This window comes from Leptonychotes weddellii, chromosome 5, assembly GCF_054177405.1.
Source record: "Leptonychotes weddellii isolate Sample4059 chromosome 5, ASM5417740v2, whole genome shotgun sequence".
Lineage (NCBI taxonomy): Eukaryota > Metazoa > Chordata > Mammalia > Carnivora > Phocidae > Leptonychotes > Leptonychotes weddellii.
The window spans coordinates 76577961-76590829 of record NC_138373.1 but is presented as its reverse complement, the minus strand read 5'-3'; the positions used below and the strand labels follow the sequence as shown (position 1 = coordinate 76590829).

General features: G+C 44.6%; 1 protein-coding gene across 1 annotated transcript in view; it reads right to left on the bottom strand.

Annotated features, from left to right (window-relative positions):
• Positions 1–3024, bottom strand: part of FAM234B (family with sequence similarity 234 member B) — a 34329-nt gene extending 31305 nt beyond the window's left edge. Inside the window, exon 1 of the mRNA XM_006749102.3 lies at positions 2889–3024. Coding sequence (XP_006749165.2) covers positions 2889–2925 — 37 coding nt within the window. The 5' untranslated portion in view covers positions 2926–3024. The remainder of the gene's footprint in view (positions 1–2888) is intronic.
• Positions 3025–12869: the final 9845 nt, after the last annotated feature.

The following is a 12869-nucleotide window of genomic DNA, read 5'->3' as shown; positions in this document are numbered from 1 at the left end:
TTTAGCACTCTTTTCTCTGCTGATTTCAGCCACCACCCACATTTTTAATCAATGCTAGGTTTTCAAAGAATAAAGGAGAGGATACTGATTTCATAATACATCAATATAAATGAGCTTTGCACAGCTCACTTTTCCTCTTAGGAAGACTGAGGATGCCAGTCAAATAGCATTCCCACAACGGTACAGAAGAAAACAGGAAAGAGATGCAACTGTAACATCCCCAGACATGTTTAGGAAAACATGCTATAATATATACTATTCTATGATACATACTATACTTTACATAGACTATACCATAAACTATATTGCAACTGAAGGTAAATAATTCACTTCATGGATTAGATTATCCAGGGGCACATAATGATTCCAAATTACACATAATAAAACAAATCATTACAGTAACATTGTGCTCTGATATTCCCTTCAGTGTTTGACCTTCAAACTTTAAAATGGACTAAAAATATATATATACTTAACATAAGTTGTTCGACAGGCTGCTTTATGAATGTCACATTGTCCTTCTGTTACTAATTAACCTCACTGTATGCATGTGAGCCAAACATCTTTCCGTCTTGAGCTTAGTGGAAGGGTATGAGACTGTGAAACAGACTCCAAGAAACTGATCTTTCTTCACAAGGTTGATGACATCTGTCATTAGCTCATGATTACATCAGGCCTTCCTTCAGGTATCACATTTGTAAATGGGCATAGTGCTAATGAAGGTGATAATAAGACCTAACACTGAATAATTAACATGTGTCAAAGGTAAACAAATCTCTTCAGTACATCCATTTCTTCTACGGAGCCAAATAACCCTATGAGGTAAATACATAGCAGAGTGTGGGGCATATAGTGAATGTTCCATAATAACAGTACGTTACATGTGAAGAGACTAACACTTAAAGAGGTTAAGTAACTCATCTGGTAAAGACTAGACTTGAACCCAAGGCTGTCTCATGCTCTTAGTCACCATTCTAGTCTGCTTACTCACACATAGAAATAGTGAGGATGTCATGGTGGTGATCATTTTGCAATACATACAAATATCGAATCATTATACTGTACACCTAAAATTAATAGGATATATCAATTAGACTTCAATTTTTTTAAAAAAGAGAGGATGTTAACTAAAGTAACATAACACAGTAGCCTACGCAGGACAGCAGCCTCACAGTCCCAATTACAGGGTATCCAAAAAAAGCTATAAGAAAGCAACTTCTACCTAATATAAAAGCTAAAAACTGTATTTAGGACAGTGGGGAGAAAGGGCAAAAGGGAGACCGAGCAAAAGTATAAACACAAACAAACAAAAAAAACCCGTATCACAGAAAAGAACACATTGCCATTGTATCTGGGCCCTAAAAAGTATCAAACATACCTATCTGTTCAGGCCCAAGATGCTGTCCGAACACAGGCCCAAGGACCAGACTGTACCTTTCCTACCCTGTCAGCTGACCAAGTTACTGCAACTGGATACTGCAGGGAGTAATAATGCCACAGCCTTAGGATGTGAGAATGCAAAAGAGCTCAAGAATTTCAAAAGCGATTTTCTTGCATTCCCATCCTTAGAGAAGAACAATTATCTATGCTGGGGTGGGATGGGGTGGGGAAGAAAAGGAATCTAAAAGAGAAAAGAAATAAAGCTAAATATGTCTGACATCTCATTATCCCTTGGGGAGGATATCATACTACACTAAGGATATACAAAGGTACTCTCTTCAAAGTTAATCCTGCAGGTAAAGGGACACATCCCCCACTTCATTTCAATGTTATATACACATTCCAAGATAGATATTATCAATGTTTCTTCCAATGTTCTCATGAGCCTATGTTGGGGGGGGGGGAGGGAACAACTCTGAGGTCATTAAGTCTGGGGACAGAAATGCAAATTCATACCCAACCCAGTGTCATCCATACAAATGTTTATAGCTTAAGGTTTTAAAATTTATTTAGGTAGAACCATAAAAATTTTAAAGCCTTAACGTTTAAAATTTCTTTGGGCAGAATATACTTTTATTAAAATACCAAGTTTGCAGCAGCACCGTCTCATTCTAGAAGTTTAAGAGAAAAATTTTTCTAAAATGCTTGGAGCTGCTGCCCAAAGTACTGAATTAGCTCTGAAGTTGTCATCACCACCAGAGCCTCCTTAAAGAATAGTCCACAATTTATGTGCAAATTGCAGGTGCCAAATCATTTCCCTCCTAAATGCTTAGCCTCCACAGCCAGAGGCTGACCAAGTGGAATCAAAAGATCCCGACGTTGTAGTCCAAGTTTTCCCAATACTGTTTGTGCGACCTTGGACAAGTCAATTAGCCAAATAACTCTCATTTCCCTCTTCTGTAAACTAGAAGGGGTAAACACCTGTCCCACCAACCTCACGGCTGCGTCAGTGTTGTTAAGTGGAGAGGCTGCTCCAGAGCGTGGCCCGCTTCCTGCCGCCCCTGTCCCCCCTGTCTCCCCTCGCCCCCAGCGCCAGCCCAAGACAGAAGGAGCCCGGGACCCTGCGGTACGTGGTCCGCGGCTCCTCGGGAAAGGATGCTCCCCTCACCAGCCCTCCCCTTGGGATGGCGGCGACGCGTGCTCTGACAGTCACCCCCGCTGCAGCACCCGCCCGCTCCCAGACACCAGCCCCGCGTGCCTCCAGCGGTCCCTCCCTGGATTCTCCCAGGCTCACCCCGCGCCCGCGACCCCCGACCAGCCGTGCGCCCCTCTCGCCCCCTGGTGGCGACGGACCCCAGCCCGCGGGGGCTGCACCGGCTCGCCTCCGTGCGCCTGCAGCTACGCTGGGGCTGGGGCCAGGCCCCCGCCCGCTTCGCCCCCCGAGCCTCGCCTCCTAGTCTCCCGAGGCCCCGCGGGGGCGGGGTGGTCGCGAGGCTGCGACTCCTTACCGGGGAGCTTGAGCGCCCTGGACAGCACAGTCGCCATGGCGGAGGCCCCGGTGCGCGTGCGCGCGCCCGCGTCCTGCCGGGAAGAGTAGTTCGCAGCGGGCGGTGCGCGGGGCTGGGACCTGGGAAGGTGGGAGCCGCGGCAGAGAGGGGCCAGGGAGAGGTCCGGCCTGCGGCATCCGCGCCCACGTGCACGCTGCTGCGGGCTCTCCTCCCGGCCCCTCCGAGCGGGACCCCTCACCGGCAAGTCACTTCACCACTCTGAGTCTCACTTTCCTGCTCAGCGAAATGGGGTAATAATAACTACCCACCCACCCCACCCCCCCCCCCAGGCTTGCAGCGATAACGATATGAGATAGCAGGTAATAAAGGAGGCGCCGGTTGTGAAATGAGCGTGGGCTTTGGAGTCAGACAGACGGGATTTGAATCCTGCCTGCATCCCTTACTAGCTGGGCCATCTTGGGCAAGTCACTTGGTATGACTAAGCTTCAGCCTCATTTTTAAAATGGAGACACTACCTCATTCACAGGCTTACTGTGAGAATTAAATAAATCTGTTTACAACACACGGCACACAGCAGGCACCTGGTAAGTGTGTTTCTTTATGTTTCTTAGTAAAGGGCAAGGTTTCCTAGGGCTCTAACCCCCGTCTTGTGTTTCCAGTTCTTTCCAGGTATCTCCTGGACACTCTACCCTGCAGCTTCTAGCTTGAAGGGTCTAGGAAAAGGAACTGACCTGCTTCTTCCCCAAGAGATCAGCATTTTAGCGCAGGAATGCTAAAGATGTTATTTATCTTAGAGTTGGGCTGGTCTTAGAGGCCACATAGTCCACCCTCCTTGTTTCACTGAAGAGAAAACAGATCCAGAAAGATGATGTGACTTCCTAGTGCCAAACAAAAGCTCTAAGATACCTCTCTCTTGGACTCCGCCTCATTCCCCTGAGAAACCGTCAGCAAGACTACCCTGAGTGTGTAATCCGAGAGAACTCTTAACAGCCATCCCACCACCCTCTTACCCATGAAAACACATCAGGGACTCTGACAGGGCACAGGGTCTGGAGACAGGCCACTGAGCTCAAATCCTGACTCCACCTAGCTGCCAGATCTAAGGCTACTTGCTTCTCTCTGCCTCGATTTTCTCATCTGCAGAATGGGGTTGAAATAGTTCCTATTCCACAGAATTGTCCTGGGAATTAAATGGATTCCTACAAAGCACTTAGAAGGTACCTGTCACCTAGTACAGGTTTTATAAGTGTTAGCTCTTCTTTTTACTAATAATTTATTCATTTTGACAATTTAATCATTTAATAACAAGTAATAAATTTCATAATAATGGGTTCGTAATTTATTCATTTATTCCTTCAACGTTCTATAATACCCAAAGTTTTTACCGTTTGCCCCCTCTCCGGAGGTAGGATTAAAAACCCTATTTTACATCTACGTAGGTCCTCTCTAAGGAGCAGCACTACAAGTCACAGTAAGCCAGTAGTGGCTTGCCTGACATCAGATTAGCTAATTGGAACACATTCTTGAGATATGAAGACTGAGGAAAATAACTTTAAAGTGAGCAGGTTGTAGGATAGGTCAGTTTTAGCTGCAAAAGAACAGGAACTTGTGTTTCTGGGAGAAAGCAGGGGGCTGGAACAGCCAAGTTACACAGAAGAGGAAGCAAAGAGGAAATCTGTTCACTTTTCATAGTGAAAGGGTATATTCTTATGTGATGGAAGTAAAATAAAATTGTACAGGTTAAAATTCGATTAAAATTTTCCTTCACATGGTATAGTCACCAAAAGCACCGATATGCCTACACAGTTATGTGTGAGCACATAACTATATGTGAGTGTACACACATCCCAGACGTGTGTCATTTCCAGCCCCTCAGGTTTCCATGCCTAATCTTTGTGTCTCCCGAGGCCCCGCGGGGGCGGGGTGGTCACGAGGCTGCGACCTCTAATCACCCCAGATTAGCCCTAATGATTTGCAGGGGGAAGCAGATGCTGAGGACTCCCTCCCTCCCAGCTCCCTGAGCAGTCCTCCTCTTTATTTTCCTCGGCCCTTCTGGAATTCTCCTTCATCCTCTACATCTTTTTGCATCTTAACACAGGACCTTGGGCTTAGAACAGTGTTTCTCAACTTGAATGTGATTTTTTTCCAATTAAAGGAAAAAAACCCAGGCACCTGGGTGGCTCAGTTGGTTAAGTGTCTGCCTTTGGTTCAGGTCATGATCCTGGGGTCCTGGGATCGAGTCCCCCATCAGGCTCCCTGCTCAGCAGGGAGTCTGCTTCTCCCTCTGACCCTCCCCTCTCTCATGCTCTCTCTCTCTCTGTAATAAATAGATAAAATCTTTATTAAAAAAATAAATACAAATAAAGGGAAAAAAACCTCAAAGCGGCCTGCGAGTTCCTCTCTGGTTACCTGGCCGCATGTGAGCGCCTTCACTGACCAAACACCCACTGAGGTCTCTGTGGAAAATGCAAAAACACTCTGGGCTTCCTGACTTCACAACTTGGTTTACCTCCCCGAGAAGTAAACCAAGAAGAACAAAAAGCTGCGGAGGGATGCTTGTGGACAGCCTAAGCTGCCTGACTGTCGCTCCCGCTATGAGAAGCAGAAATTCTATTTCTGGAAGTCAGAACTGAAGCCAGAAGAGCCCCCCCTCTCTTCTTCCTACATTGGCCTGCGGTGGCAATAGTCTTCCCCAACCTTCCAAGGTTCAAATACTTGGTAGAGGGAACCCATATTGGCTGGCTCTTATTACCTTTGTGATAGCCCAAGTATTGCTCAAAATCTCTGAGCATCCTACATGGGCTCGAGATCAAATCTGGTCATCTAATCCTTAACATTCCATGACCACTGTCTCCATGTCTGCTGGTTCTGACCCTCCGACTAGCTTTCCCCGCTTCCTCGTGGAACCAGTACCTCTGTGTCCACCAGCAGATCCCGCCCCTTCCTGCTGGTACCACTGAGACTTCCCGGCCTCCTGGCCATTTCTACTTCCTTTTTTTTTTTTTTTTAAAGATTTTATTTATTTATTTGAGAGAGAGAGAAAGCATGAGGTGGGGAGGGTCAGAGGGAGAAGCAGACTCCTCGCTGAGCAAGGAGCCCGATGCGGGACTCGATCCCGGGACTCCAGGATCATGACCTGAGCCGAAGGCAGTCGCTTAACCAACTGAGCCACCCAGGCGCCCTCTACTTCCTTTTAAAAGTGCTCCTTCTTGGGGCGCCTGGGTGGCTCAGTCGTTAAGCGTCTGCCTTCGGCTCAGGTCATGATCCCAGGGTCCTGGGATCGAGCCCCGCATCGGGCTCCCTGCTCAGCGGGAAACTTGCTTCTCCCTCTCCCACTCCCCCTGCTTGTGTTCCCTCTCTCGCTGTGTCTCTCTCTGTCAAATAAATAAAATCTTTAAAAAAAAAAAAAAAACAAAAAACTGCTCCTTCTTCCTCTGTCTCCCGCCAGTCAACACCACTTCATATTTCAGGGATGTTAAAATGGCAAAGCTGTGCAGGGCAGGGAAGACTGCCTCTCTTCTGGTTTTATGTTACTCTTAATTAGAAAAAATACAAATGCTATGCTGCCTCTTCAAGGTCAGATGCAGTATTTTCATTGAACAGACTTTCCATTTTTACTTAGTAAGTCAATCAGGGCAGGATTATTGCTCTTAACGAACAACCTCACAATTTCAGTGGTTTTAGAGGCTAAGTGTTCATTTGGGCTCACGTCACAGTCAAAGTGAAAATGGGGATAGGCGGCGATGGGGGTTCTATTCCTCCCAGTTATTCAGGGTTTCCATCTAGGGCTTCTTTCTTCATCCTTAGGCCTTGGATTCCTCCACTGGATTATTTGCATCCCCAGTCAGGCAGGAAGTTTTCTGGGCCAGGCCTGGAGGTGGTATATGTGACTTCTGCCCACATTTATTTGGCCAGAACTCAGACACAGAACATGTATGCCAGGAAGGTATGAGCCCAGGAAGAAAAGGAAATAATTTAGTGAGTATCTATTCAGGCTGTACTATACTAGACACCCTACATCTTTATGGGATACAGACCTGAGTTCTTGGTAGCGGCGAGGGGGTTCGGCACTCCTCTACTTAGAATTACCCCTCTCCTCTAGAGACTAAAGCTTTGTTTCTGAGCTGAGCTTGTTGTCCTGAGTGAAGACTTTCCACTGTGTGTAAGGTCTCTCAGGAGGCTCCTCAATCTCTCTAGGGGCCATTCCTACATCTGGCAGCAGGGCACGGACAAGTCCAAACCCACTGGCAGACCCGTCTCAGGCTCAGAGTTCTACCCTCTGCTACACTGGTGCCAAAGACATAATATCAGGAAGCAATAATAAGATTTAAAAAGCAAAAAGAAAAGCAAATAGCAATGAGAGCAGGGAGATTGAGAAGAGTAAAGGAGGGGCTCAGCAATGCCCATGTCAAGGGTCCTATGGAATCAGCCTTGCATTCAGATCAGGAAGGTCTAAAAGGGCATGCACATAAGGTATATTCACTTCTCATCACAAACAACTGGATTCTATGACCAGGAGTTGCGTGGCTTATGGTGAAGACAAACAGGTTTATGTTCTCAGAGTGTTCTTTAATCAAACACAAGGCCCATCCAGCTTGGATTCATACAGACTTCCAGTCTACAGAACTTTCTAGAGTCTCGACTATAAAATGCCTTCTGGGCCCTGAGATTTAAACAAAGGCTTCTTCTTAAGTCTCTGGCTGGAACATATGTTTAAGAATGACACTATAATTAAGGACAGACCTGCCCAGGACAACTTGGCTCCCGTTCCTCTGGACCTTCATCCTAGCTTGTTACTATGTCTACCGAAGCACTTGTGGTAGTAATAGGCGTGCCAATAGCTACCGTTTACTGAGCACCAATCTCCTACAGGAGAGGACATTGTTTTGGACCCTTGCCAACCTTGACCCAAAACTCGGCCCTTCACCAGCTTTCAAAAAAAAAAAAACAACCAGTGAACCAAGTATATTGTGACTTGTGTAGTTTTCCTGAAGATTTAAGGGGTTAGGGGTGGAGTCACAGGGGACACATAGCATTTCACCAAAAACATCTGTTCGACACATCTCTTCTCCCGGGCCCTTGCTCCTACCTCCATCACTGTGTCTTCCTCTACCAGGGCCCTCTTGTGTCTGTCCCACTTTTAAGCTCTTTCTTCTCCTCCCTTTTCTGCCTCCTGCTACCATTAGCCTCGACAGGAGGCTGGAATCTCACCTCCATCCTACAGTGGGCACGATCTTTGCATGAAGCCATCTACCTCACACAGTGGGCAGTCTGACACAATGTGTGCGATGTTGTCCCTTAGGTCTTACCACCCCAATCTTACAATGAGGATGTATAAGCTGGATGGATAAAGTCACTGGCCCAAAGTCTCACAGTTCCTACATGCTGGAAGGAGGATTCAAATGCAGGTTTGTCTCGTTTTTAATCACAAGCAGGGATATCAAATACATGGCACATGGACTACAGTTTGTCCTTTCTTCATCCCTGGCACACATCCATCACCACCATATTCTTTCCCAGTGAGCCTACACACAGCTTCCAAATCCTTAACTCAGCTATCTGGGGAGCCAGGATCTATTAATTCGATTTGGCCTCAAAATTAAAAACTATTTGTAACCCCTGCCTCACTCACAGCATAGTAACCACACTAAAAACCCCTTTAAAGATGGTCCCTGATTCATGATAGAAGTTCAGGGTTAAATGTAGCTGATGTTTGGCCAACAATTGCTCTGAGTGGTTGGGACTCCTAGCTGATTAGTCGGACAGGTTCTGATTGGCCAGGACCTATGTGGTACTAATTTGTTAACATTTAGACTATACCCCTGGTTGAGTCTTTTTTTTTTTATTTGTGAGAGAGAATGAGAGACAGAGAGCACGAGAGGGAGGAGGGTCAGAGGGAGAAGCAGACTCCCTGCTGAGCAGGGAGCCCGATGCGGGACTCGATCCTGGGACTCCAGGATCATGACCTGAGCCGAAGGCAGTCGCTTAACCGACTGAGCCACCCAGGCGCCCTGGTTGAGTCTTTTTAGTTCTGCACTTCTAGCTCACTGGTTAAGTCCTAAGTGATGCTCTAAAAGTCAATACATTAGGGTACCATGGGTTGTGTAACTGACTTCTTTTTTCTGCCCTTCTTAGACTATTTATCACAGACAGCTGTATGTTGTAATGATTTGAATATGTTTCTACTATATTAAAGCTCCCACACTAAATGTTAAGTTCTTAAAGCATAGAAGTGAGATTCATGTGTCTTTTTTAGCCCTATACAATGCAGAGCACACTGCCCTCAGATGTCTATTGGATAAATGTGAATTCACGAATGACTCATGTGAGAGTAGAATGAAATCAACTCAGAAAAGAAGTTCTTTAAAAATGAGAGAAGAACCCCAATATTTATAGCAGCAATGTCCACAATAGCCAAAATATGGAAAGAGCGCAGATATCCATTGACAGATGAATGTATACACACACACACACACACACAGCCATCAAAAGAATGAAATCTTGCCATTTGCAACAATGTGGATGGAACTAGAGGGTATTATGCTAAGCAAAATAAGTCAGAGAAAGACAAATACCATATGATTTCACTCATATGTGTAATTTAAGAAACAAAACAGAGGATCATAGGGAAGGGGAGGGAAAAATAAAGTAAGACAAAATCAGAGAGGGAGACAAACCATAAGAGACTCTTAACTATAGGGACCAAACTGAGGGTTGCTGGAGGGGAGTGGGGGAGGGGGATGGGGGAACTGGGTGATGGACATTAACAAGGGCATATGATGTAATGAGCACTAGGTGTTATATGCAAGTGATGAATCACTAAACTTGACCCCTGAAACTAATAACACAGTATATGTTAACTAATTGATTGTAAATTTTAAAGAATGAGAGAAGACTTTTTATAACTAAGACAACTTTTTTTTTCCCCTAAGTTCACATTGCCAGATTCATGTAATCCAAATGTTCTTAAGTTCTTTCACCACTGCTCTTCCTACCATTGCCGTGGTGCAAGCAGCCAGCCTGCCTGACTTCAGGAAACCTGGTCGCTTTGAAGGTTTGTCCCTTAGTAGTGCTTACACACACCCCATATGCCTCATGCTGCCACTTGCCCATCCCTCTGGTTAGGTGGATTGCACTTGTCTGATCATTACTTTTGGCATTCTCATCTCTGCGTCCCCAACAGGCATCATTGTACAGAATAAGAAACATTGACACTTATCTCAAAACCCCTGCTCCTGGAGTCCACAGACTCTATATCCTTCTCAAGGGGCCATTCCTGGCCAATTCTTCCAGCAGAGCTGAATGTAAAATAGTGAACCAAACCAGCAAGATCCTTGCCTTTGAGATCCTTGCAATCTATTGGGGGAGCTGGACATTAAGCAACTAATAAAAAATGTATCATTGTAAATTGTGATAAGCACTATGAAAGAAAAGAACCCAGGATCATGAGAGAGAATTACAGAAAGAACATGGAAGAGGTAGGGGAGGGGGGCAGGAAATGGCTCTCTGGGACACTGAGACCCAAAGCACAGGTAAAAGTTGGCTGTATAAAGGCTGAAGAACAATGCATGTGAAGGCCTGAGTCAGAAAGGAGCTTGGTTCTCGGGAGGAAACCCGTACACCTGGAGGAGAGTTGCAAAGAGCTGGTGGTGAGAGCGAGAGGTGATAGGAGCCAGATCACGCAGACGACTTGAAGGCTGTGACTTCAAACAACCTTGATCAAAAAGTGATAAAAATCTCGTTGGCTACTATGTGGAGAATAAATTGGAGAAAGACAAGAATGCACACAGAGGGAGCAGTTATAAGAAAGAGGTCATGGTGGATTGAGCTACTGATGCTTAGTCTTTCAGACACGGTGTATGCACAGATTCTGACTTTTCACCTGCCTTCCTATTCTGGCAAGAAAGAAAATATGGGTGTTGTTTCTTTTCCTCGTATTATGCAAGCTATTAAACCTTACAGAACTCATATGTTTTCTCCTAGGAGCCTGACTGTAGATGGGACAGTTGACCTACACCCAGCCTGACATCAGCAGCCAGCTCACTGGGCCACGGTGACGTGGTCACACACAGACACAGACTCCTTGGCTCTCTCCTACCTTGAGTGAAGCCACTGGGCCATGTCGCCTTCGACGACAGCCCAGCATGCCGCGTATGGAAACAAACTCTTTCCCTCTATATTGATCTGCCATGAGGGGAAGCTAAACAGCCACAGTATGAGATAACACGAATATAAAATTAAGTTCTCCCTAACACACAATTAAATACTTTCCATTATTTTCATTCCTATACAATTAACACTTCCAGTTTTCCTTATTTGAAGCACATTGTTATAATGTAATTTAATGAATTATGTTAAGCCTAAATTATTTCTGAAACCTTTAACCTCAGAATTATGTCTTAGGTATTTTTCATTATAATCTTGTGATCTAAAACTTATTTCTTACATAGTTTTCATGATCATCTTGCATCTAAGACAATCTAATAAAAACCCGATTACTGTTTACTTCTGGCTGGTTTTCTGGGTTTTGTCGTGAACTTGTCTGGTCAGCCTGGAGTTTAATATGGCACAGTACTTGATGTGATGTTTAGTTTGTCTCTAACATGTTCTTTGAGGTTTCGAGAGGAGTAATCACAATGGCAGAGCTGAAAGGACATACATCACCACAAACCATGCAAAGATCGTGACACAAATACATCACTCTACTCTACCTTTGCCACCACAAGTATTTTCATTCCTTCTTCTTTTATTTTATTTTCTCGTCAAGAGCTTGTCCTTAAAGAACTAAAGTCTCCGAGAAATTTTCCCAGAAACTATATAAAGCTGCTTTTTACTTATCCAGTTCATAAAATCACATTCATTGATTTTTCTTCTTTCTTATCATGAACATTATTCTTTTATATCTTAATCTTCCATACCTGGGAATTTTATTCCTTCATCTGAGTAATTACTTTTTATTTCCTTACCACAGTCTTAAAGACCACAGGTGGGTTGCTTAGAGATGAGATTGTGCATAAAGTTATTTCCTCCTAACACAGATTGTCTCATTTTATTTCTTCTTCTGGGTTAATCTTAAGAATTTGAGTTTTGTTCTTCACCTGGGAAGTCTTACATAAAACTAATCTTTCCACGACTTGCCCTGGCTTAAAAACTAGTGCTGGTCTTATTTGAAGAGATGTTTTATAATAGGTATAATATTTTCCTCTGTCATCTTTTGGGGGGACACTTATTCCCCAATGATCAGATTTCCATATGGAAGGATTTCCACTAGAGCGTCATGGAAGAAGTGAGTTTTCCGACTGGTAAGTTCAGAAGAAGGAAAGAGGGCATGCTTAGCATAGCTGCTTCCGCTTTGGGACTCATTCATTCATTCATTTTTAAAATTAGTCACTCAACAAATATTTGAGTGACAGCTTCTTCCCAGGCCCTATTCTAGATGCTAGGGATGTGAGATCAAACAAAACAGACAAAACTCTTTGCCCTCTGGTGTATGTGTTTGTGGGAGCAGTGGATCCAGGCAGGGAAGAAGGTAGATAAATAAATAAAATATATGCTGTAGCAGATGGTGATATATGTTATGGAGAAATACAGAATAGGGAAGGGGAAATGAAGTATGGAAGCTGCAGGCAGTGAGGGGGGGCAGGGGCCCAATTTTAAATGGGATGGTTAGAGAGGGTAATATTTGAACAAAGATTTAGGGAGGCAGGATGAGTAACAAGTGAAAAGTTTTGGAGGCAGAAGCCTGGCCCGTCTGAGGACTAGCAAAAATGTGCTGGAAAGGGTGGTTCTAGGGAAAGATTAGTAAGAGATGCAATCAGATATGGCCAGAGCAGAAACAGGGTATGCAGTTTGTAGTCAGCCCAAGTAAAGACTTTTTGGCATTTAGTCTGTGTTAAATAGGAAGCCTTTGAAAGTTAGGGGGCACAGAAGTGTTGATTTGACTTAGATTTCAAAAGGATTCCTTTGGATCACTTTGCTGTT